The 26,672-nt window shown below is 38.7% G+C and overlaps 1 protein-coding gene across 1 annotated transcript in view; it reads left to right on the forward strand.

Moving 5' to 3' along the window:
• The first annotated feature begins 845 nt into the window (after positions 1–845).
• BRWD1 (bromodomain and WD repeat domain containing 1) overlaps positions 846–26,672 on the forward strand; it is a 62,698-nt gene continuing 36,871 nt past the window's right edge. The window contains exons 1-21 of the mRNA XM_050890830.1: positions 846–918; positions 1,104–1,162; positions 1,371–1,400; positions 1,591–1,650; positions 4,879–5,029; positions 6,896–6,994; positions 7,555–7,715; positions 8,341–8,562; positions 10,537–10,637; positions 12,223–12,293; positions 13,475–13,575; positions 15,505–15,545; positions 17,138–17,236; positions 18,672–18,822; positions 19,411–19,545; positions 20,976–21,104; positions 22,411–22,636; positions 23,070–23,255; positions 23,996–24,179; positions 24,997–25,087; positions 26,036–26,176. Of these exons, the coding sequence (XP_050746787.1) occupies positions 846–918; positions 1,104–1,162; positions 1,371–1,400; positions 1,591–1,650; positions 4,879–5,029; positions 6,896–6,994; positions 7,555–7,715; positions 8,341–8,562; positions 10,537–10,637; positions 12,223–12,293; positions 13,475–13,575; positions 15,505–15,545; positions 17,138–17,236; positions 18,672–18,822; positions 19,411–19,545; positions 20,976–21,104; positions 22,411–22,636; positions 23,070–23,255; positions 23,996–24,179; positions 24,997–25,087; positions 26,036–26,176 (2,511 nt within the window). The remainder of the gene's footprint in view (positions 919–1,103; positions 1,163–1,370; positions 1,401–1,590; positions 1,651–4,878; positions 5,030–6,895; positions 6,995–7,554; positions 7,716–8,340; positions 8,563–10,536; positions 10,638–12,222; positions 12,294–13,474; positions 13,576–15,504; positions 15,546–17,137; positions 17,237–18,671; positions 18,823–19,410; positions 19,546–20,975; positions 21,105–22,410; positions 22,637–23,069; positions 23,256–23,995; positions 24,180–24,996; positions 25,088–26,035; positions 26,177–26,672) is intronic.

Here is a 26,672-nt window from a genome sequence, read left to right on the forward strand (position 1 = left end):
AACCGCCGGCCCCGCAGCCGGCCCTCGGCGCCTCTGCTGCGCGCTGCAGCTTGTCCCCGCCGGTCCCCGGCCGGGCCGCGCCGACAGGCCTGGCCTGGGCGGGGCGGAGGCCGCGCCACCGGCCCCCGCGGCGACCGGCGACAGCTGCGGGGCTCGCGCGCTCCCAGCCCTCGACGGCACACAGACGGCCGCGCCGCGCGCACCCGAACGCGCCCCGTGCCACCTCCCCCACCTCCCGGAGCGGCCCCGCCCACCAGCGCTCCGTCACCAACCGCCGGCCTCGCGCAATCCTTCCGCGCCCGGGCCCCTCGCTCCCCCACCGGGCGCCTTCTCCCCTCCCCGCCCGCCGCCTGCCCCGCCGCCCTCCCCGCACGTTTTCCGCCGCCACGCGCGCGCCCTCTGCCCCGCCGCGCGCCGGTCCCCGGGCGGCCGGGACGGGAACTACTTTTTTTCCCCCCGCCCTCCCCCGGGCGTGCCCGGCGCAGGTGGCGGCGGCGGCGCCGTGGCCGGTCGCGCGGCGGCGATGGCGGCGGCGCCGAGGCTGCGCTAGCGCCAGCGCAGGGGGAGGGGAGCCGGAGCGCGAGCGCGAGCGAGGCGTCCGGCGGGGGGCGGGGGCGGCTCGCTCCCGCGCGCGGAGGAGAGGGGAGGGGAGGGAGAGGAGGGGGGGCCGTTGGCTGGCGGTTGGCGGTGGGGGAGGGGCGGCGCTGACAGGGCTATGCCGAGCCGGGCCCTGCCCGCGCCAGGCGCTGCCTGAGCCCTAATCCCTGCCCGGGCAGCAACGGCCGCCGCCAGCAGCGATTGTGCCGAGCGAGCGAGCGAGCGGCAGCCGCCGGGCCGGGGCCGCCATGGCTGAGCCCCCGGCCTCTTCCAACTCCGGCGGCGGCGGCGGCGGCGTGTCCCTGCCGCTCATTGAATCAGGTAAAACCGCCGGGGCGCGAGCGGCCGCGGGCCAGGGCGAGAGCTACTGCCGGTGCCGCCGCCGCTCCCTGCCGCCATCTTCCTGACCGTGCTTATGAATTACAGTCACCCCGGGGGCTCCCCCCGCCCCCCCCGCCCCAGCCAGCCCCGGACTCATCCCCCGTCTCTCCCCGTGTCTCTTGCAGAGCTCTACTTCCTCATAGCTCGGTTCCTGACCACCGGGCCCTGCAGGAGAGCGCTGAAGGTGAGTACAGGGGCGCCGCACACTCACCTGGGCGCACAGGCTCAGACCCCTTGGCCATTCGCTGCCGCAAAGAGGATTGAAGGGGAGGTGTGAACAGCCGCCCCCCCCGTTCCCCCTCCCCTTCCCGAGCCCTTTTGCGGCAGCAGCCGCTTGAGAAGCCGGAGGCTTGCTCGTCCCTAACTCTGTATTTTTTCCCTTTTCTCTGTAGGTGCTGGTGCAGGAGCTGGAGCAGCACCAGGTCTGTGTGGGATCTGATGAAATCATCTCTCTTGCTGTAGTCAAAAGTTTCCTTTACTTTACAAGTCATTCAAGTTTCTTCCACTCTACTGTCTCAACTTTTTCCCCTCAACACACATTGTTTTGGATGTGATCTATCCCTGCTTCCCCTTTAACCACTCACTTTTTTTTTTTTCCCCCCCTCCATGTAGTTGCTTCCTAAAAGGTTGGATTGGCAAGGAAATGAGCATTATAGAAGTTACGAAGAATTGGTGAGACTTTTTTTTTTTAAAAAAAACCTTTTAATTAGGATGATAACATTGATGTTAGACCCTTTACCTTTAAATGTAGGCCCAAAGCTTTACCTTCCAGTTTCATTCCAGCTCTGTTAAGACATTGGAGTTATTTTGGAAAGGGCCTTTAATTTCTTTACATTAGACTAACAAAAACACAAGTGGTGTTTTAAATTGAGGATATTGTTTACATAGCAGAGGTGGAGCTTGGCGTTGTGCATTGGTACATGCCACTGCCTACATATAGGGAAGAACCAATCTGAAGCAAGGTTTCATTTCAGAGTTTCATGAGCAAGTTTGTTAAGCATGTTTTGATTTGACGATATTTATTTTCTGGTTGGCTTCCTTCACCAGTCCCCTTCAACAGATTAGGAAATGAAATCGCTGTTCAGAAATCAAGGGTTGGCAGTTCTGGTGCCTATAAGTATGCTCTTTATCTCTGGCTACTCACTAGTCATAGCTTTGTTTCTAAATATTAGCAAGATAAGAGTGATCTCAACAGCATGTACTTTATGCCTTCTACAGCTGATGTGGTTTGCTCTAAATGTTTTAACTTGCATCCGTTTCAGAATGGAAAGCTGTCTTTCTCTTGGTGTTTTATTTTACTCCTTCTTAAATGGCAAAGTATATTTGGCAGTTGAATCTTGTGAAGTGATGGCCTGGTGGTGCCTGCCCAGTGTGATTTTTGTCCTGCTTTATTATAGTTGATCTTGTTTTCTTTAAACAGAGCTTTATTCTTGCTTTTTTCCCCCTAAGATTCAGGCATGCTAGGTTAATTGACTGACTTCTCCCTTACCCATCAGTTTGTGTATTGTTATAGTTAAATCCCCTTGTCCCTCTTGTGTAACACTTGAAGATCTCAGAATCGTGTTTGCATAGAGAAGGAATGAAATTTTGTTTAAAACATTTTCTTAATTATTTAAGTGCTGCTTAAAATGATAAACTAGGTTCCATTTCTTCTACTTGTCAGTGTGGTCAGTTGAGCAAATGAGGTTTTAAATTAATGCTTTAAAGTCACTAAAAAGCCTAGTCTTGCTAAACAGGAATACTTTCAAGCTCTGACTTGAATTTAGCAAATGTGAAAGTAGTATTAAGTTTAAAAAGGATTGTTTGGGGGTTTTTTTGTTGGTTGGTTGGTTTTTTTGACCCCAGTTCTTCTGGCAGAAAGCAGTGGTGTTGGGAGATGTCATGTGTGGATTCTTCTGACTTCAGCACAGGTTTTTTTAACTGTGTTTATACATTTACAATTGTCAGATCAATTCTTTAATATGTGCTGCTTCTACCTCTTTTTCCTACACAATTTAAAAGAAATCTCTACACAGGGTAATAGTATTTCAGAATATCCAAATTAATCTTCTGAAGGTTTTAGTTTCTGCTGTTGAGGGGCTTTGGGAACCTCTTGTTGTCCCACTGGTCTCACACTGAATTTGCAAAGACCACAGACAAATGCAATCACGTGGTGCAATTATTTCTTTTCCCTTTGTTCATCATGGAATTGGAGCAAGACTTTAAAATAACTGTTCCTTCCAAAATCTGAGTAAAACTGCTTAAAAAGGAAATGGATTGCAAGGTTTTGTATGCATGCTTCTATCAGGGATTGCATTTGGAATATATACTTCCTGATGATGGCATGCAAACAAAATGGTTTATACTGCTTGGCATAAAGTATACTGAGCTTTCTGTCCTGAATGTCGTGGCTGGTACTGCTCTATACCAATTCAAGAGGCAAAATTTATGAAGAAATGATGAAGTAGTGCCTTTTGTAATCTTTGGACTACCAAATATATTTCTCATAATCAACTTTAAGCATCTGATGAGCTGATTTGCTTGGATATATTTGGCTATGTGGTAATGTTAACTATTTGAGTGATATTACCATCTCCCCGCCCCCCCCAGGAATACAACCTATTCCCCCCTCCCCCCCCCCCCCCCCCGCAAGCTTTATACATTACTTGGATTTTTATTAATAAAACAAGTATTAGGTTGTGGCTTAAATCATACGTTCTCAATACTCAGTGTGCATTTGGGCAACTTTTTGTTGAACAGATCTTACATGACAGCATGTGGTATTTTTATTCCCACTGTTCTGATGATGAGATCAGCCTTGTCAGGACTTTGCTCACCTAAGTTCAGTCAGTAGGCTAAGGGAACAGCATCATAAGCACAAGCTAGTTCTGCCTGTGTTCTGAGCTACGTGGGCAAGAGGCCACGTACCTGTGTTGGTGTGGCCCTCTGCCTTTCCTGGATGTATTGGCTGGGAATAGTCTGGCTGCTGAAGTAGCAGTGTGGCTTCTGGGTCTAATTGGTTTTTACGTGGCCAGATCGGAGAGTGGAGTAAGCATGGCACTGTTTGTGCCTGCTGATTCAGACCTCCCCAATAGTTTAAATTTATGATTCTGATGGTTTGGTTTACTCGAGTCTGTGTAAACTCTACTTTGCATATTTAACTTGCGCATTATCGTGATTGACTTTATAGTTAGATAAGGATTTTTTTCATTGAGCTCCCAGAAACAAGAGGGGAAAAAAAATAATCAAAACCCACACACATCTGTTCTTGACTGAGACATCTGAGTGTGTATGGGGGTGGTTTTTTTTTTTTTAGATTGTTAGATGTAGATAGTATGGGATCCTTCCTGAATGGACACATGACAGTTTTGATACTTCTGGTTTAAGGAAGTAGGGCAGTCTTACGCTATGTAGCACTGGTTCTTCAAGGAAACTATTTCCAGAGAGATCGTACTCAAACCTGCTAGTTTGTAGTTTACTGAGCAAGTACTGTGCGACTGAAGTACTAATTGCATAAATTCTTGTGCTTGATTACAACAAAATTCTGCATGATCTTGAGTTATGAGTGTTTGAATTTTATTTTTTATTTTTAATAAAAATAATTGGGTGAACTGGGCGAAGACACTCATTGTAGGGTGCCGCACAAATGGGTGCCATATGTGTGAATATTGCAGTCTTTCAGTAATAAAATACTGATGTGCAGTAAGTAATTTTACTGCAGTTATTTTTACTACAGCTCTCCTGTTCTTGGAGAGTACTCGCTGAATTTACTAGATCAGAGCTTAACAGAATTGATTTTGTTTTGTAAGTTGAACTTAAAAATATTTAAACAATGTTTAATATACCTGTGAATATTGATGCTTTTAGAGTCATCTATTCTGGATGTACCATACATATTTTTAAAACTTAAATTTCTGTCAGGTGCTGTCCAACAAACATGTGGCTCCAGACCATTTGTTACAAATTTGCAAGCGTATTGGCCCTATACTGGATAAGGAGATACCACCCAGCATTTCGAGAGTGAATTCCTTACTTGGTGCAGGGAGACAGTCATTGTTACGTACAGCAAAAGGTATGGTTTGTTTACTATTTGAAATGGGTATAATACATTTTCATAAGTATATGGTGAAGACTTTTGGAATACTTAAATGTGGTGAGCTTTCACCAAAATTGGCCCCCACTGCTTCTGTACTGTGTTTAATGAACCAAAACACCAGCGATCTGTGTATTAATGTTATAACTATATATTGATTGTTGTGAAGAGAAGGTTTTAAGTTACATCACAAGAATTGTTGTTACTCTGAGCGCTGAGGCTGCTGAACATAGCCAGTTTTCAGTGTTACTGCAATATAATGAATCATCAGGACACAGGTGCTACTTCTCTAACATCTCCCAGTAGTGTATTGGCCTGTGTTGATTTTGAATGCGGTAGCTGTTGTACTCTGTTCAGTGCAAATGTGAGACAGTAAACACCAGTTTTCTGAAAGTTTTCTTGATTAATGCAAATGGCATCACAGTTAGTACTTGTGAATTCTGTACACATGCAGGAAGAAAGTCCTTGCCCATAACTTAAAGGGAATGGTTGGCAATGCATAAGCACGTACTTTACGTGATAGAGTAGATTTTTAGCTTTAGACTTACCTCTTTGAATGTTTCTGGGAGGGGAGTGTTCATGTGTTTGTATGAAGTTCTGTTGGGTAGCTAGATGCTATGATGTGGGACTGGTTTATGAGATACTATCGTGTTTTCAGTTACTTGTCCTAACTGCTTTAAAGGATGCACACTGAATGACAGTGACTGTTCTGTCCTGAAAATCAGGATGGCAGTTATTTCAGCATGAGTGTGTCAAAATAACTGTCAGTGTGGGAATTTTTTTTAAGAATCGCAGAATTGTCAGGTTGGAAGGGACCTCTTGAGATCGTCTAGTTAAATAATTTCATACTAATAAATATTCAATAAATATTTACGAATAAATGTTAATGAAAAGGTTAAAAACCTTAAATGCTTTGTCCTGAGAATGAGGAGGAAAAATTCAGTTGAAAAGTTAGTTTTGTGTTACGTGAACTGCAGAGGCATCACCATTTAGGAGTAATTTCAAAGTGTGGTGGTTGGTTGTTGTCGTGGTTTAACCCCAGCCAGCAGCTAAGCACCACGCAGCTGCTTCCCTCTCCCCCCTCCCAGTGGGATGGGGGGGGGGGGGGAAGGTAAAACTCATGGGTTGAGATAAGGACAGTTTAATAACTAAAGTAAAATAAAATATACTACTAACTAAGAACAATAATAGTAATATAATAATTGTAATGAAAAGGAATATAACAAAAAAAAGAGAAATAAAACCCAAGAAAAGACAAGTGATGCACAATGCAGTTGCTCACCACGTGCTGACTGATGCCCGAGCCGCGATCCGCCCCTCCCGGCCAATTCCCCCCTGTTTATATACTGGGCATGACGTTCCATGGTACGGAATATGCCTTTGGCTAGTTCGGGTCAGCTGCCCTGGCCCTGCTCCCTCCCAGCTTCCTGTACACCTGCTTGCTGGCAGAGCATGGGAAACTGAAAAGTCCTTAACTTAGGATAAGCGCTACTTAGCAACAACTAAAACATCAGTGTGTTATCAACATCATTCTCACACTAAATCCAAAACACAGCACTGCACCAGCTACTAAGAAGAAAATTAACTCTATCCCAGCTGAAACCAGAACAGTTGTGTTGGGTTTTTGCCCTCCTTCTGTTGCTATATTAAATGGATTTTTCTCTCCTCTGACGCTATACTGTTCATGAAAGTTTTGGGGCATTTGGTGTGCCTGGTTTTTTTAGTTGTTTCAATACTGTGTTTGAGATCACCTATAGATAGGTTCTTTACTGTGTTTTGAAACTGCAGCTCTCTTGGCATTTTTAGTCTGTACTTATGACGAACTTCAACCAATTGGTTTTAAAGATTGCAGGAACACTGTTTGGAAGGGCTCTGCGTTTGCCGCTCTTCACAGAGGAAGACCTCCTGAAATTCCTGTGAACTATGGCACACCACCAAATCTTGGTAAGCTCTTTTCAACACTCATCACTGCTGCTGTGAGCATACGATGTATATCTTGATGCTGGCCTTGCTATGATGCTGAAAATTGCACCTCAGAATGGGATCTGAAGGCTTATCTGGAGAACTTCATATGACTTCACTGGAGTTATGTATTGGGTACAAAGGTCTGGTGACAGCACTAGTGAAACAGTAGCCTCTAGGTGACATCTTTTTCTTTTATAAAGCCCCTGTATTAAGTAGAGAAACCTACAGAAAATACAAATCATTCCCTTTTGGATAGAAGGACTCTTGTATGATTTAAGGTATAGAAAGCCATGGGAAAATAAAGATAACATTTAGCACTTGTTATTTAGAGACTGAAGTTTTGATTGGAGCAAGTTTAAAATACTGTCTTGGTTTTATACATAGCAAAAATAGCTAATACAAAAAACCTGGCTTTATGAAATCTGAAAGTCACTTCTAGTAAGTCCTTAAGTAATTTATTAGTGGAAGTTAAATCATGTTTTAGAATAGACCTGTTTTAAACATCAATACGTTCGTTCTTTGATTTCTTTGTGTTCTAGTGGAAGTACATCGAGCAAAACAATTAACTGGATATGCAAAGTTCAGTGCTTCATTTCCAGGAAGTATGTATCAGCATGTCAAGATGCACAGACGGATTCTTGGCCATCTTTCTTCTGTATATTGTGTTGCATTCGATAGGACTGGACATAGAATATTTACTGTGAGTTGATGAAATAGATCTGAATCAATATAGTTCTAGATGGATGCAAGGAAAAGAACTTTGAAATGCGTGTTATGCTAAAAGTTCTGGAGGTGGTAAAAGTTCAGTAGTGTTAAAATGTAGCTGGTTAGCTCCATCACTGTGCCTAAGTAGAACAATTCGATGTAATTAAAGGTTGGAAGCATGTAAGAAATTGTTGTACTTAATATCTGGTCAGGTGTTGACATTGATGTAGACATTCACTGACATAGTTTGATGTTAAGCATGTTTCATATTCTTTACGAAGTGGCAGAGGAAAGATTGCTTTTACAGAACAGTACTTTCATTGGCCCTTGCGATTACTGTAAGGAATCCCCTCAAACTTATTCCAGACTTTTTGCATTATATGGTATAGATCTGTGGTGACTGCAGTGTAATCCTGAACCATAAGTGAACATTTTGGGTTTTTTAGTGTTGGTCGTATGACTTTCTTTCTTTCAGCTTAAGTAGCATACATAGTTTTAAATAGAAGTGTGATTTACCAAGCTGTGGCAAAACATAGTTAGGTCCTTTAAAGGAAACCTAAAACTTTTATCCTGAAAGTCTTTGAAAATCCTTGCTGAGTGTAATAAATATTTCTTTCTAGGGCTCAGATGACTGTTTGGTGAAGATTTGGTCAACTCATAATGGCAGGTTATTTGCCACGTTACGAGGACATTCAGCAGAGATTTCTGATATGGCTGTCAATTATGAAAACACTATGATTGCAGCTGGAAGCTGTGATAAAATGATCAGAGTGTGGTGTCTGAGAACTTGTGCGCCAGTTGCGGTCCTCCATGGACATACAGGGTCCATTACCTCATTACAGGTATGTTTTTAAGTGTTTCTACATGTTGAAGCACAATAATGTAGATGGATTGTAAGAAGCAGCCAGGCCATGAAACTCAAAGATAAGTTTCACTTGACAGCATGGTATGGAAAGTTTGAAGGTATTTTAATCAAATAGTAGAAAACAAGAAATAATTTGGGCAACAAAAAGATGCTGTTGCACCTGATTTGGAAAGTTAAGAGTCTGCTTTAGCAGTAGGATTTAGATTGATGGGACACTCTAAGATTAGCTAGCTATCATATTGGTAAGAAATAACCAGTTTCCTTGGTTGCTTATTGAAATTGAGAAACGTAGTTACATGAATGCGCTACACCAATAGAGCCTTCTATCTTTGTGTTAAAACTTCTTGAAAAGGAAGATTAGTACCTCATTTTCTGTTGTGGAGAAAAGTACTTTGTGGTTGCTGTTACTAGGTTAAGAAGTAACTTGCCAAGTGTACGTCTTAGTTTTTCATGTCCAAGTGCAAGGAACTGATGTTCTGTTTCCCTTGAAGGCTGGCACATGAATGGCAAATAACTTTCACTGTGCCTGTCACTGTGGTTTTCACATGACTGAAATTATTTCTGTGTGATTGCCTGTGGGAATATTAAAACCTGAACATTTAAATATTGATGTCAAAAAATCAGTCCAAACCACAGGAGAAACCTACTTTTAAAAAAAAAAAAACAAAACGAAAAAAAAGAAAAGTTCCTTGCCTCCCTGAAATTCCTGAGTATTTAACTGAAGATAATGACAGGAATCCTTCTTCACTTAAAAAAGATCACTACCTGTAATATTTGCGCTATTGGAACCAAAGAGAATTTCTGGGAAATACAGTGTCCTCCTGTTGTCTGTTGGTGGAGATGTGATATGCTAGTTTATGTGGGTGAGTGTTCTGATCCAGTATGTGATTCTTACAACTTCTGTGATATGAGTATTTGTCTTAATCTCAAAAATATAAGTTATTTCAAAAGTGCAAAGATGTTCAGTGTAATATGTTGTGTATTTAAATTTGAAGGCGTTGTGATACTTTATGTGCTATTGGTAGTCCTTTGGATTCAGTCTCGTTTTGGCCTTTGTAATTTCTTACTTAACAGATAAACTAGTAGCTCATTATCCAGATCTGCTGTGTTTTCCAGCGAGACAAACAGGCTTATGTTGAGGGGTGAAGGGTGGCTACCTGCCAGCTTGTGAAGTTTAGTACAAAAAGTAATTTTGCAGTTTTCTCAAAAATGCTGCCTCCGAGAGTAATCTTCATATTTGCAGGGTTTCTGTGGCATTCATTGCATTTTTTTTGTTTGTTTCTTTGTTTTTAATGGCAAAGTACTTATTCGTGGTGTTTCTTTTATTGTAGTATGGTGGACTTCGTTGTTTGTTCTTAATAATACTGTAATTGCAATATGTACAATTTATATGGCCGTTTCCAACAGTAGTAGTAGTAATTGATGAACAATTTAATCAACTTGTGTAACTTGTGTTCTGTAAAGTTTTCTGAAGGGTAGCTCTGTGCATAGCAATAAGTCCATGTCTTAAAGAAGTATGTGTGAAGACTTCCTATAAATTCATATGTGATGCTGGGTTACACATACTCAGACTATCTCTTAACTGATGCTCTGCTTAATTATAGAATTTAAAAAGTAAGCCTGTCTAGTGAAACTTCCATGGTTTTGGTTTGGGTTTTTTTTTTCAGTCTGCTCTGCTCATTACTTCATTCATTGACAAAATTTTCAGTGAATGACTGTGGTTAGTTAAGACTTCAAAAACAAAGCAGCGAATGAATTGGTTTTATATAATGCAGTTGAAAAATAGACCATAAACTTAATAGGAGATGTTATTTTGTAAACATTAAAAATTACAGTTTGAGTTGAAAAATCCAAAGTAAGCTAAGGTTTTACATTAACATTTCTAGAAGTTCATAAACAGTTTTTAAATATCTCTTTTTGTATGTGTCTGATTTTACTTTCTTCTCTTTAGTTTAGTCCAATGGTGAAAGGCTCCATGCGATACATGGTCTCTACTGGTGCAGATGGAACTGTTTGCTTTTGGCAATGGGATACAGATTCCATGAAATTCAAGTATGTAAATGGGTTGCTGATTAACTCTATGCCATACTAGGCTTGATTAAAATAAATTGAGTGCTTTTAACTAGCTAAAAAAAATTGATTTCTTTGTGATAATAAAAACGTTGTGGAAATAATCTATTATGTAATTATTTTAAAGCACCATCACTAACTATATCCTTTACAAATTTATGTTATTCTGTTGTCCTGGGAGATTAGTTTGGAAATATATTAACTTCTTACTACACTAAAAGTACAAATGTAGGACAACTAGAATTGCTGCAAGCGTAAATATGTTGGAACAGTATAATACAGCTTTTTGTTTGTGTTGAGTTTTCAACGGTCCTGTAGTTTTAGGATGTCTCTTACAGAACTTGCATGCAGAGTATGTTCAGGATGGTTTTTAAATGTTCTATATGTGATTGCTGTTCATTTGTCCAAAAAAAAAAAAAAAAGATTATTACTGGAAAGAAGAGATCTGGGATGATCAGTCTGTATCTAGTATTGTGCCATATAATGGTAGTTGGCATAAAATGATCCATTTTACATTAGGGCAGCTATTTAAAAAAAAAAAATCAGTAATTTAGAAAGCAGAAGATTATCTTGCTTTTTAGTTCAAACTTGTGATCTTAAGGTAGTAGAATTGCAGCAAAAACTATCAAAGGCGTAGTTTTATCTGAAGAATCTTTTAGGGCTGTAAGTTATAGGAGGAGAGTGTTTAAACTGGATCCTTAATTATTCTCCTTCTAAAATTAATTTAGAGGACTGTATGAGATGTTAAACATTGTTTAAATTAGTTTAAGCATGGACTTAAATTGGTTTAAGCATTGGTAGGTCTCAAAGCAGCGTTCTTAGGATTTGCATCTCTGTATGGTATATCATACAAACATGAGAAATATTCTTATACTGAAGGTCTCACAATTTCCTTTGATAAACAGAAAACACTTGAAAGAAAAGCAGTAGAATAATGAGTATAAACCTATAATGCTTATAAGTGGCACAGTTTGCTGGATTTCTCCTTAATGTAGTTCTTAGTAGCTACTTTCTGTGAGATTATGGGCATGTCACCTGGAAGAGTGTGTACATGACTTGCAGGACAGGAAACCAGTCTTTTAAATCACCATGTGCACAGCGTTGCAAAAGTTTTACTTCTGTAAAATTTTATGATTTTGCACAGCATTCTGCAGTAATGGTATTTGGTAGGCCTTATTTTGTGTACTGTTGGTGGTTTGTAATGTGAGGGCAAGAGTTCAGTACTTCGTGGATATGTTATGGAGGGGGTAAATCATACTTACCGAAGGATGAGAGAGAATAAACATTCGTTGGTACGTTGTGTTATCCTTGCTAGGTAATAGCATCTTGCAGAAAAAGTCATAAGCTGTGTGGGCTTCAGATATCATTTGTGTATGTGTGTACAGTAATTTTGAAAAGTAAACCTTATTGCTCATCCTCCTGCACAAGATCTACAGATGTTACTGTATGTATTTAAGAAGTATCTGTTATATAGCTGTTTGAAGAAACATACCTTTATGTTTTGAAATGTTGATAAAAGCCAAGTTTTGTGTAGCATGTCCTGTTTCAAGCATCTTTTCTTTTTAAGCAATCGGCCAGTGAAATTCACAGAGAAACCTAGACCAGGGGTTCAGATGCTTTGTTCTTCATTCAGTGTAGGTAAGTCATGTACAGATTGAGTTTAGCATTGTGATTTCTCTTCTTTCCTCATAAGTAGTTATTATAATACTCTGGTTGTGACAGGTTTAAAATATGCAAAACCAGCAGCTGTGTAGTAAGTAATTGTATACATGTGTATTGTTAGCCTTATAACATAATTAAATAACATGACTTGCCTTAGCTAACAGTGACTGTTGAACTAAGCGATACTATTTTCCTTTTGCCATTGGTGTTTTTACATAAGTTAAAATCACCTGATGCTTGTTTACTTTTTATCCATCTTTACTGGATTTTTATTTTTGTTTAATCCCTTAGTATAGTGTCAGGGATTTGCAAAATTAGTTCTCTAAGATACCACAGTCAACAGCAGTGGAAGTGGTTACTGCCAATAGTAGGAGCTCCTGATTCTGTGCCAGTTGTATGCAGGGATAGTCATAAAGATCCCTTCTTTCTTAAGAATCCACAAATGTATCTATACATGTGCTTCACTCCTGGCTTGTAGTCTTCTTTCATTCTAATCATGTGGGTGACTTGTGGGAAGGCTTGCTGGTACCAGACAGCATCAACATTAGAAGAAACTTGGGAATTTCAGAAATAAAATACGAATCAAAGTGTAGCTTGTTAACGTTGTCAGGATATAGCCCTGGGTTGTGTTTGGGTTTGGGGTTTTTTGAGGTTTTGTTTGTTTGAGGGTTTTTTTGACAGCACTTACGGGTGCCAAGAGGCAGATCTTAGTATTGCTGCCACCATAGCTAAATACTGGTGTACTTACACTGGTTTACTTACGCTTCTACCCCGTTTTGAAGCAATTCACATGCCACAAATGAGACATATGCTACAGTGAAAGAGTCATCTAGATAATTCTGATGATGACTAGCCATATTCCCCATAATAGAAGGCTTCTGTGCGCAATTAGTAGTGTTGGATGTTTCAGTATTCCTCTAGCTTTTTAAAGTATTTTAAAGTCTTTGTAACGCTGAGTATGACTATTTATTTTTACTATGGCTGAGAGAGCTTTCTGGGGCAAGAGGGGGATTTCCTTCCACACTTGTATGTCAGTGGAAGAGCGTAAAAAATGTGACACTCTTCAGATTATTTCTTTTAAACTAGGCATCTGAGAAATGTTGGTGATCTGTTTTAATTTCTTATACAGTAGCTTAATTATTGCTTGATTTTTACAGGTGGTATGTTTTTAGCAACTGGCAGCACTGACCATGTCATCAGGATGTATTTTTTTGGCTCTGAAACACCTGAGAAAATAGCTGAATTGGAAAGTCATGCTGTAAGTAAGATTGTTAAGTCTAATAATTAGTCACTTCAAGCAGTATTGAAGTTGCAAGTTCATGTTGTTAGTGGATTTGTAGCAATGTTCTTTTATTGAATATTTTTGGAAGTTATGCAGAATTTCAGCCAGTCATCTCAATGTGACTTGACCATTTTAAAGGCTGGAATGTATCAAGATGATACTTAGAATTCTGTCTTTTCAACTGGATGTCATACATTTCTCTAATTTTAAACCATGTGGTTTGCTCAGTTGCTTCCCCTTGATGCAAGTGTGCCTAGCCACGCGCATATTATATGCTGTATATAGGAAGTAGATAGGCTGAGAATGTGTATTTCATTACTCAAGTTATTTAGCGTTTGAAACCTTTTGTGTTAAATCTTTAAATGGGATTGAGTTTCCAGAATTTTACTTCTGTTCATCTTGACCTTGATTCACGTCTTCAGTGGCTGTGCAAGCTACTTTATACTGGTTTAGCATTGTTTCCCTATGTACTTTATGTAATGTGTGCTGTCTGTCTTTACTTGCTTTCTTGATATAACAGATACTTCTTAGGAAAAGAACTTCTTAGATAAAATACTCTCATTTTTTATTTGTGTGCCTTAGTCTAGCAGACCGTCATGGTTTACCCCCAGCTGGCAACTAAGCTCCACGCAGCCGCTCGCTCGGTCCCCCCGCCCAGTGGGATGGGGGAGAGAATCAAAAAAAAAAACAAACCTCGTGGGTTGAGATAAAGACAGTTTAATAGGACAGAAGGGGGGGGGGGGGGGATAAAATGACAATAATAATATTAAAAGAATTAGCATATACAAAACAAGTGCAATGCAGTTGCTCACCACTCGCCGACCAATGCCCAGTTAGTTCCCGAGCAGCAATCAACCCCTCCTAGCCAGCTTCCCACAGTTTATATACTGGGCATGATGTCATATGGTATGGAATATCCCTTTGGCCAGTTTGGGTCAGCTGTCCTGGCTGTGTCCCCTCCCAACTTCTGGTGCCCCTCCAGCCTTCTTGCTGGCTGGGCATGAGAAGCTGAAAAATCCTTGACTTAGTATAAACACTGCTTAGCAACAACTAAAAACATCAGTGTGTTATCAACATTATTTTCCTACTAAAACCAAAACACAGCACTGTACCAGCTACTAGGAAGAAAATTAACTCTATCCCAGCCAAAAGCAGGACACGGACTCTGTCTTCTAAGGAATCTAAGGGAAATTTGGCTTATGTTCATGTGCTGAAGGTTGTCTTTTTTTTTTTTTTCAGCACTTCATGCACAAAGAATCTGTAGTTTTACTATGGAGAATTTAGATTTAGTTGAACCCTTAAAGCTCTTTCAAGGGCAGCTCTTAAAATACTCATCTTCTTCATTTTGTTTGCCTTAATATGTTTTCTCTAATACTGAATCTGACTTTAACCATTTATGTTATAGTGATAAGGCGTGATCAATATGTATTTTGTATGTACAGAAGACTTTCAGCTCTGGAGATAAACTGATCTGAGCGTGCTGTCTACTTTTCCTGTAGTTTTTATTGCGATAAAAATGAATAACTAGTTGTATATTTCTTTAAGGAATGTGTAAGTAGGAGTGGGAACAACTGATTCCTCTTGATTGTAGTTGGCGTAGGATGTTGGAAATATATATTCTAATATGAGTTAATTGGCTGCCAAGTTATTAATGGACAGTTGTTTCATCTGTTAGTCCTTCATATTTAATTGGGACACTTTTTTAACGCTTGCATTTTAAATGCATTAACAGTTAGTGAATTCTGGTAAGTATTTGTTGGACTTGGTTCACCTTACAGTTAAAACTTAGAAATTACACAATATGCAGTTTTTTCATTGTTTCAGATTTTACTAAGCTCAGATTTGTCAAAACCATATTTCCTGTTTAAAAATATAATTTCTAACAAACTGTACTTTTTCTTACAGGACAAAGTTGACAGCATTCAGTTTTCTAACAGTGGTGATAGGTATGTTGAAAGATGCTCAAATGTGAACAAACAATACATTGTTCTGGAATTAAGAATGTATTATTGTTCTCAGCTAGAGGTTTCCAGTAAGAAAATTCTACTTATTTAGAACTCGGAGAGGAAATTTGGACTAATCCAGGAGAGCATAGTTAAGTTTCATCTGTCTGTCTCAGCTTTCTATTAATCTTTGTTAGACAATGTCTTTGGACTGGCTGGGTTTTTATTTATCAGGAGGAATGTTACCACTTTTTAACATACCCAATGTATTCGTGGCTTCATAAACCTCCTCTTCCCCCGCCTTTCCTTTCAGTTTCAGGAAGTATTGGATCAAAATAGGAAATGGGAAAATGCAATGCCAATGGTCTAAAATAAGTTTTAAACCTTTTCATTTTTTTCTAGCTTACTATTATTTTTTTAAGGAAATGGATTTAACAGAATTTTACAGCTGATTTGGGTGGGGGAGGGGGGGAAGTATTGTGTAAATTCCATTTGTAAAACTTCACCCATACTTCCAGTACAGAATGGAGTCAAAATTGATCTCTGGTTGGCCTATCAGTAATGAAGATGTGGATTTCAGCCTTCAGGGTAGACTTAAGCTGCAACTTGTGGTTGCAGATGTTATTTTTATTGGGTTTTTTCTCTCCTTGAAAGCCAGATAACTGTGACTAAGAATGCTAATAATCTACATTCAGTTTGGAAGTTGTAGTTGTCTTCCTTTTAAATGTGTTTTTCTGCAATTGTACTTGGCTTTGGGGCCATCATGTTGCATTGGTCCATCCACGTTGCCTGCATGGATTACTTTTCAAGGCAGTACCAAAAAAAAAAAAGAAGCACAACTTCTGCTCTTTTGCTTGGTGACTCTTTCTATGGAAGATGTTTAAGATTTATAGTTATTATTAAAAATGAATCTTAGCAAATTAGAGCAGTCATGATATACCTCCCACAGAAAAAGTTTGCGTGGTGGGTATATGTCAAGTGGCTTTCTCAGGGTTGTGATTCATGGACTAGGGAGATTATCTTTGGATGTCTTACAATGTTTCAGTTCCTCTCTCCAGGAATTTCCATTCTGCTGCGTTGATAGTTCAGCAGTTCATGAAATGGAAGCCTGAACTGCCGTGGTTTACACCTTGGTTTCTTAAAGTAAACCACTGGTGGTCTTCTCTTTTATGCAGAGTTGTGGGTGGGAACATCTCAGGTTTTGCTGTGCTGATCTGTTCTTGCCTCTACTTCAGTATCTGATGCTCTACAATTTCAGAATGGATTACTTAAAATACTTCGTTAAAGTATTGTAATTGACAAGGAGTTGAGGATGAAGTTGTGAATTGAGTTTAACTTTGGAACTTGCTTCTCCGTTCTACATGTTTTGACAATTTTATTCAGTTTTTCAGTTCAGAAAAACTCTTTCCTGGGCTTCTGGAAAGAAAGTTAATGGACAGATAACTGTAAAGAATTCTCTTGCACACAAGTTGAAGATTTCACTTCTATCAGTCTTTCATTGTAATGTTTTAAATTGTGGTGGTGCATAACTCTGAATATACTTTAAAGCAAATTCTTTTGAAGATGAATTAACTATCTTTTAAAACTTCCTCAAGGTTTATAAGTGGCAGTAGAGATGGAACAGCTCGAATCTGGCGTTTTGAGCAAGCAGAATGGAGGAGTGTTTTGTTGGATATGTCCGACCGATTACCAGGGTAGGCGAAGTGTCTTTTTTTTTTTTTTTTTTTTTTTCTTTTTTTAATCTGTTGTGTGAAGTCAGTTTGAAAAACTCATCAAGGACACTTACAGTCAAACTAGAGCAAGCCTTAGCAATATTATGATCAAGTGGTGTGGTCTTTGGGGGGGTGAAATGAGTGTTCTGGTGATGTAATAACTTGCTAAATTTTAGTCTGTGCTTGAATAAATGCATAAATATTTATATAGCTTTCAGATGTATGCTGTGCCAAATTAATTACCTTTCCTTTGTTAAGGAAAAAAGTTAATAGAAAGTGCAATAGATCTTCTCTATCTGGATTTCAGTCAGACACCTGACATGTCACAGGAGAAACATTTTTCGATTAGTAAAAATAAGGTAGATGGTGACCTCTTTCCAGGAGAAGTCATGACAGGTAATAGGTGGATTTCATCAAGGACTGATCTTGCTGACTATTTTCATTGATTCTTTTGTACTTTTAAAAAGTGTGTTAGTGAAATATGCTGGTGGCACACAGTTTGAATAGTGTCATTACAGATGAACAGGATATTACATGGCACCGGATAAACCTGAAGGGTGGATGATTTACAATAGTACAGAATGCTCAGTCAACTTTTGCAGACACTAAGGAAATGAATTTGTAGGTGATTAAATGAGGGGGGGAACAAACACAAAAAACAAACCTTGGGTATACTAGTTGATTGGAGGGTGATTGCACGCTCTTCTTGTGATGCAGCCATGAAAATAAAAAAAGTGGTTTTACTGAGAAAGGAGGAGGTATTAATATTTGAGATTTGACTGTGGCATCTTTCTGGATTAATATATACAATTGTAGTTGTGTATAATTGAGAGAGAGTCTCTGTGAGAGAGGCTACTAGTTGAGGTGGAATATAGATAATACCATGTAAAGGTATGTTTCAAAGAAAGCTTGTTCCTTCGGTTGACTAAGATGCTGAGAGGTAGTGTTACAGTATCCTACAAATGTATTTTCGGGAGAGAAATGAGGAAATAGATTGAGGTTAAAACAAAATATTATCTTTAATATATTTATGTTGGGAATCAGAAAAAAATGCGTAGTTAATGTAGAGGTTAGCTTGTGAAACAGAGTTAGTTGGAAAGCTCTTGACTGTAAAAAGTCCAGATTTTTAAAGGAATTATGTTAGGATTCATAACTGTAGAAGAGACAAGACTCCGTGAAAAAGGAATGCCTTTTTGCCTTGCATCTCAAATGGGAAAGAGGTTATTGTGTCCTATGAAATAGTTGATTGCTCCAAAAAGAATGAAGTTTGTGGACAAAAGTTTCAAAACAAATTTAATTCTTAACTTCCCTTCCCTTGTCTGATTTTTAACATGGGAAAACAGGTTATTTTTCTGTATTTTGAGATTGAAATGGGCTAATTAAAAATCTCTCATGCCTGGTCAACTCTTTAAAATAGTGACACATGTTCAGACGAAGACAAATTTATGAAGCCTAAAGTAACCATGATAGCTTGGAACCAAAATGATAACTATGTCGTTACGGCTGTGAATAATCATCTGCTCAAAGTTTGGAATTCCTGTACAGGGCAATTGCTTCATGACTTGGTGGTATGTGATTTTACTTGCTTTTTGAAGTAGATAGTATTCCTAGAATTGCGATGACAAGTGCATGCTGAGTCCATAATTAGATCTGATTTGTCTTGAAAGCTCTATATGAATGATAAAGCAAGTGTAGTGTTTCTTGGATTTTTTTAACTAAAACTAGCTGCTTCCTCCTGCATTTGAACAATTCTTTCCCTAGCTGCTGTCCTGAACTTGACTCTCCTGTGGAACAAATAAAAGTTTTGGTGCAGTAACATACTTGCCCATTGAATAGTTCACTGTCCTTTGGCAAAAGCTCCATATTTCTAGAGTTCTTCCTCGAATCTAGAAAATGATTAAATTTGGAATGATAAAGTCTTTCTGGCTACATGGGATTTTGCCCTGCTTAGGTGCCACAGGTAGCAGTCCAGATAGATACACTGTGGAATTTGTAAAAGTCCATATATTTTTGGAGGCATCTTGTAGGAGTCTAATTTTCCAAAAGTCTGAGTGTGAGGAGAGGATAGTATAGTGCTTTAGGCTCTACTGTAAATACCCTATTGATGTGGATTTATGTCCTCTTGTTCGCACATAATGTGCAATTTTAAATTCTAGGGGCATGCGGATGAAGTGTTTGTCTTGGAGACCCATCCTTTTGATTCCAGGATAATGCTGTCTGCGGGTCATGATGGCAACATCTTTATATGGGACATTACCAAAGGCACAAAAACAAAGCATTATTTTAACATGGTAAGATGTTTTTTAAACTCCATTTTTTTCTCAACACACCGCATTGTGTTCACATACTAGTTTAAGGAACTGTCACCAACATGCACAGCCCCTGCATGTTTTGAAAAAAAAAAAAAGAAAAAAAAGAAAAAACCCACCAAAAAACAAAAAGCCAAAACCCACCAAAAAACCCCAAACCAGCAAAATCTATGAGTTGATTTTTTTCTCTAGAGCTTTTACCTTTGAATTTCTTGGTTATTGTAACTGTAGGTGCAAAGTGACCAGGAGCCAGTTTTAACAGTTTAATGTGGCAGAAGACGAGGGCCGGGATTGCCTCCCTTGTCTGCTCCCAGCTGCCCACTTCCATTCTCTAACTTGAATCAGGTGCCTCTTACTGGGCCTTTTACTAAGCTGAGTCAGTTCACTGATCTTCTGCAAAAGTATTCCCCACTTCCTTCCAGTGCTGCTTTCCTGTAGGGCTTCTGAGTTGCATTCGGTCAGGGAGGTCTTGATAAGCTTCTGAGACAAGGAAGATGAATTGTGAGAATTTGCAGTTGGGTGTGAGGAATGTGAGGTATGGGGGAGCAGAGCAGGACTTTACTTTCATCATAGTCAATGTCTGAGCTCTTCAGACTTCACCTGTTGATCAGGACTTCTTGGTCTGTAAGGTGGTGTGAATAGTTGACACCAGGGCTTTTCCACTCTTTGTTGCTAAAGATCTTCTTGCACCTCATTCATAGTAACTGTTTTCCTTAATTGAGGTGAGGTGCCATCTAAAACACTGAAAGGTCCTGGTTTAGACCATCATGTCAAGAGCCTTATGGACAAATATTTGTATTCTCAACTGTCTTAAAAATAATAATATTATTACCGTAAGCATTAAGGGATTGGTGCAGTTCTCAAGAGCTCCCATGACTCTCCAAATTCGCTCCATTTGACAGCTCATGATTAACACTTTAAGATAGGTTATTTTCTCTGAGACTTAAGTTATGATCCAATGTTCATATTTTTTAATCTTTTTTTTTTTCTGGTTACAGTCAATAGTGAAGTGATTTTTTTGTTTCTTTAGCTTTAAGATTCCCTGTGCTTTTCTTGGAAGTGGTTTAATAAAATCAGTATATGTTAGCTGCAATTTACTTTTAAGAAGTACACTAACAGCTAAAAAGCCTCAAAAAGGTGTTTGTTTTTTTTCCTTAACAGTAAGTTTCCATACCCTTTAGTGCATCTTTTAAAATTGAGTGCATCTTTTAAAACTGTATGATTCAGGACTTAAATTCACATGTCAAGGGGAAAAGAAAGAAACTGAAGTAATGAGATTATTTGTGCTTTAATGGAGGTATTTAAGAGGTGCATGACTGGTTTTGATAGAGTAATTAATTTTTGATGCTGCATTATTGTTTGCTCAAAAAAACCTTGGTCAAGTAGTCTTGAGTTTCTTTCCCTCAATCTAGATTGAAGGCCAAGGACACGGTGCTGTTTTTGACTGTAAATTTTCACCAGATGGGCAGCATTTTGCATGTACAGATTCTCATGGACATCTATTGATATTTGGTTTTGGCTGTAGCAGGCCTTATGAAAAGGTAAGTTCCGTTTTTTATTAAACCATTTATTCAGGCTTCTAACTGAAATTAGATTAGTTACATTTGTTCCTCTAAAACATCATATGTAAAAAAGAGTTTTGTATGGGTACGGGATCTAAATATAACAGGTTCCTTGATGTCTGTGAGTTCTCTTGTATGTATGGTCCTAGCACAGCAGAAACAACCAGTGTCCTAACGTTCCCTTGGGAGTAGCTCCCAAGAACTTTTCTGGAATACATTTTCATCTTCCAGCCAGCTAATTTACATGTTAATTGTTCAACCTCAAAATTACTTTAATTTCTGAAAATAGCTTAATGTTTAAAGATTGGAATGTATCACAGAGTTTATTGCACTAGTACCTAATTACAAAAAAGCAGACTGTTTGTATGTTAAGAATAATTTGCTGGTTTATTTCAGTTATTAGAACTTGCAGTTCTTTAGGCCTTTCCTTATTCAAACCCAAATTCACTGTAGTATGCTTAAAATAAGCAAATGTAAATATTCATCCAACACTCTGGATTTTGAAATGTTAGAAAAATGTGCATGGGATAGATTAAAAAAAGCAAAACATACATCAGCCTGTTTCCTTTTTGTTTTGATAAATACATGTGTTTCTGTTTTTTCGAAATAGCTCTCAAAAGTGCGGTTCTGGCCTATGATTTTCTTCACTTCCCCCTCAGTTTTTTTGAAGTTGCAATGGTAGTTCCATGTTTGTCATTTTAAAGAATTCTTTTTTCTTGTTCTACATTCTTAGCTGAAATTGAAACTTACTCTCTCCACCTTGCTCATCATTGCTAGGAGCAAAGATTCTGACTGTGATCTAATACTTGTGTAACCATTTTCCTTCAGCTGCATGGATTTAACAGACTGTTTCAGTTGCAGAAAAAATTTCTGGTGGGCATTGCATGATTAAGAACGGACTTTACTTGGAGAGCTTATGTTGAACTTTAGACAATGATTTCCTTGCATGGAAACCAAGGAAACTTTTTTTAATTGTGTGGAAAAAAAAATAGAATGAGATGTAAAATATTTTTAACTTTAAGTGTAAAGCAGTGCTTCTGCTTTAGGTTACCTCAGTTTATTGTTTTCTAAAAGCATTTTGTTGCCTGCAAAAGCACTATAAAAAATGAGTGCTGCAACACCCATACAGGTTAATTGTAGCTATGCATAACTCTTCTTATTGGGAACCTGCCCTTTCTTTTACCTTTAAGGAGATTTTAGATATTTTAGTGTCACTTGTTCTTCTCTGTTCTTTAGCATATTCTTTTTTTCAAATTGATAACATAAAAACTTCATTTCTTTCTAGATTCCTGATCAGATGTTCTTCCACACTGACTATCGGCCACTTATTCGAGACTCTAACAATTACGTCCTAGATGAGCAGACTCAACAGGCTCCTCATCTCATGCCCCCTCCCTTCTTAGTAGATGTGGATGGAAACCCTCATCCAACAAAATATCAAAGATTAGTGCCAGGAAGAGAGAATTGTGCGGATGAACATTTGATTCCTCAACTTGGATATGTAGCAACAAGTAAGAACAGTATCACTAAAGACCTACATCCAGAAGTTAGAGTTACTGTAGTAATTCTGAATAGGAGCAGAGTAGATACGACATAGGTGATTTAAAAATGCCTTCGTTTTCTCACATGCTAACTGTCATGTATTTATGTTCACTGAAGATGCTGAAAGATCTCACAATGAATGTGATTTTAAACAAGCAAAAAAAATAATCAGTTGTTCAAATGGATGTCTTAATTCTTTTCTTTTCTGTGGGTACTGACATGCACAAACTATGAGTTGTAGACTTTGTAATGTCTTATTTGGAGTAAGCAATTGGAATAGTTTCAAGAATGGTTTTCATTGCAGAACATGTCTCACTGTGATGTGAACAATGAGTTTAAATCATTTGCTATAGTCAGTTAGTTAACTGAACCCGTTCATTTTGTTTGTATTACACTTGCAAGGTGATGGAGAAGTGGTTGAACAAGTTATAGGCCAACAGACAGTTGATCAGGATGAACAAGGCTTGGAGCCCAGCATTCTTGATGGCATGATTAGACAATTACAACTACAACAAGATCAAAGAACTGGAGCTGATCAAGAATCTGCTTCAAGTGGTCCACAAAATGGGGAAGGAACACCTAGAAGAGGTTAGTACTTGCTGATAAATTCTTAGGTAATCGTTCTATCTCCATTTTTATTATGTTGTGTGATGTATTTCAAACAGGTTTTAACTTTAATGTTGTTTTGGGGACTAAGATTCCCTTAACATAGTGGTATCTAGTTAAGATCTTTTTATTCATTAAAACACTGCTACTCCTGTGATTAAATTACAAAACAAAGCCTTTTGCTTTTCCTTTTAAAGAGCATTAATTGTATTTCTTGTAGAGTGCTACATATTTAATAGTATTTGTCGAGTACTCAAATAACATAGGAGCCACATTTATTCTCCTCTAAAGTTTGCAGAATAAGTATTTTACCATTATTCAAACTGGGTTCCCCTCTCCCTTCTTTACAGATTTAAACCAGACACTCTTCCGATCTGTGTCCTTGTAGTTTTAATTATGTAAGCTCAGCTCCAGGAAAAGTGCTTTTTAAAACCTCACTAGCCTCAGAGCTGCCTGAAATAGTTCAGAAAAACACCTCTGTCACATTATACTTCCTTTCACTGTGTTAACACAGTAGTAGAAATAACCATTTTAAAAGTGTATGTGTAATCTCACTGTATTTTCTACGAGAGGGATAATTTCCTGAAGGTGATAACTAGTCATATACTTACGATGGTGGAGATAAAAATAGGTAAAGTGTTAATTTTTTTTCTTGTAGTAAGAAGAAACAAGGTTCCAGTTCTGTGTAGTCTGCAAAAAATGTTTTTGTTTGTATATTTTAGCTTTTAGAAGACCAAGTTTCGACATCCAGTCTCCTCCCAATATTGGTCTGCGACGTAGTGGGCAAGTTGAAGGTGTGCGTCAGATGCATCAGAATGCTCCACGAAGTCAGATGGCTACTGAGCGAGACCTTCAGGCTTGGAGACGAAGAGTTGTGGTACCAGAAATACCACCAAGCTTACTTAGGTCTGTAGACAGTTTACTGGGCTGCAGATATGACTAGAGAGAACACATCACGTTGTTTTTTCTAAATCTAGTGCTATTAGACCTAAGCTAAAATAGATACATGGTACAAATTGAAATAGTTCAGTGTTATGGTCAGCTGCGCTTAAAAACTTTTAATTGTAAAGTCCATTCAAAAAAAATAAATGGAAGTTTCTCTAGTTTAATAGAGAATGATTCTCCCATATTTTAAGTAATCTTAAAGGACAGCTAGATAACCTAGATTCTTGCTTTTTCCAAAATAAAGGGATATAGGTTAAATTAATTTACGTGAAAGAGTACGGAGAGATTGTGCTTTTGTGAGACTTTGTGGAGGTGATGTGTTAGGACCAGAAGCAACACTGGGCACTTGAACTGCTAAAACAGTTAGCTGCTTTCAAAAGTACTACCAGTAAGCATCTGTGAAAAGGAGAATTAATACCGATAGCTAAATATTTCTTTTTAATGGTACAGCCATATGTGCTACCACATCTCTGAAGTTTTTAAAAAGCTTTCCTGGTGTTGGGAGGTAGAAGGATTACAAAGGGAAAAATGTGGATTAAAAATGGGATTGAACAAGTTTATTATATTCTGATATTTACAAGGAAGACTTCCATCTTCTTTATCTGGAAATGAGAGGACATGTTGTAGGTGTCTGAGCAATAATAACATCTGAAATTAATAATGTAATGGAATTAGGTGTTAGGGGTTTTTAGATAGATCCTTTAAAGAGAACGGATCATTTAACTTTTCAGCATTGTCAAAACAGATGTAGAATTAGATTTTCATTACTTTCTTGTAGGAAGCAGGAAGAATATAGAATTGCAAAAGGGGAAGAAGAGAGAGATCTTTATGCAACAGAGAAGAAAAAGTCATTCGAGTCATTGGAAAAGGTATGCAGCAGCTTCTAGGAAAATGGGCATTCTGTGCCCAGGGACAAGTCATGGTTTAAAAATGAAAGCAGACATTTCTGAAGGTATGGTCTTCAAAGGTTCCTGTTGATTCAGCTTTCACTTATTGCATGACAAAGTTTGATTTATTTTTATGAATACCTAGAATTCTTTTTTCTTTCAGTCTTGCCTCCTTCCATCTAAGGTATTCGGTAGTAATTTTTAAAGGCAGACTTGATTTCAGGCCGTTCTGGTTTTACTGCAGTTAAAGTTTCAAAGGCAGTTGTTGCAAGTCCATGCTAAAGCATTGAGGTGCAAGTCAGAATGTTCAAGGTCCTGTATTTGAAGAATTATAGGCTATATTGCTATTTCCTTGTCATTTTACTTTAGATGACAATATTTTGTGTATGGGGCAACTTTTTCAGACTTTCCCTGTTTTGAATGATTTTTTTCATCGTGTGGTTTTTTGGAAGAGATCGGTAAGAAGGAAAAATTGGTTATTGTACTTTTTTTATAAGATAGTGGCCTGATTCTCTGTGTCTTGCAGTACAAAACAATTTGACGCAAGAATTCTACTGCATGATCCCCTTAACTGGGAGGAGTTGAGGATTTCTGGTCCTCTCAGAATTGCACGTTGTAGGTAGTTAATGTCTTGATTCTGTAAATATATTTATGAGGTAATGTGAATGGACCTGTCACAGTAGTTTATAAAGAGCAATTTCTTAGAACAACTACTAAATCTTAAATTGGGAACAGCAAATTAAAAACTATTGGCTTACAGGAAAATTATTTCTTGTGAAAAGGAGTTTTGACGTGATCAGGCTGTGATGTGATGAGGCTGTTTCAGTTTTTACATTCAGCACTGCTTTTAGCCACACTTTCACCCCCATAAAAGTTTGCCACATATATAATTTTATGTAACTTCTTTTTTTCACTTCCTATATAAATTAGAGTGACTCTGAGTCTTCATTAATACAATCTAAGCGTAGACTGCATAGACGGAAATATCCCAATTACCGAACACGGAATAACATTGAACAACTGGAGTCCTCTGATGAGGAAAGAGATGACTGCTTTGGCTTTATAGAGCAGGTGAGTTCTCTTCAGAGTTCTGTATTTTGAACTTGAGTTCCTCAATAAGTGAAGTTTCATGCAAATGTGCCTTTTCTCTCTTCAAACAAACAAAAAACCTTCCTCTTTTACCAGGGAAAGTATTTCTGTAAGCATGATTATTGTTAGCACTTCTCAAACCTAGTTATCTGTCACTTTAATAATTGCAATCTTTCCTGTCATTTTATAAATGGCTGAACTGTTTTTGCTGAGAATCTTCTAAACCAAATCCACAGCCCAAGGCAAAAAAACTGATGTACAGTGCTGAGGTTGGCTTAAAGTGAAGTTTGGATTTTAGATGTGTTTTGGTGTATCTCTGCGAAAACCTTCCACACGCCTGAAACTGGAAATTTTGAAGGTTTTTGATAAAGTGTTGTTACGGCCTGGTAATGTGATTCTTCCACAGAGTCTGTTTGTCCTGGCTTGGGGTGAAATGGGACTTTGCTGTAGCAGGTAGCAGGAGCTCTTGACTGTTGTG

The sequence above is a fragment of the Gymnogyps californianus genome, chromosome 1, assembly GCF_018139145.2.
Source record: "Gymnogyps californianus isolate 813 chromosome 1, ASM1813914v2, whole genome shotgun sequence".
Taxonomy (NCBI): domain Eukaryota; kingdom Metazoa; phylum Chordata; class Aves; order Accipitriformes; family Cathartidae; genus Gymnogyps; species Gymnogyps californianus.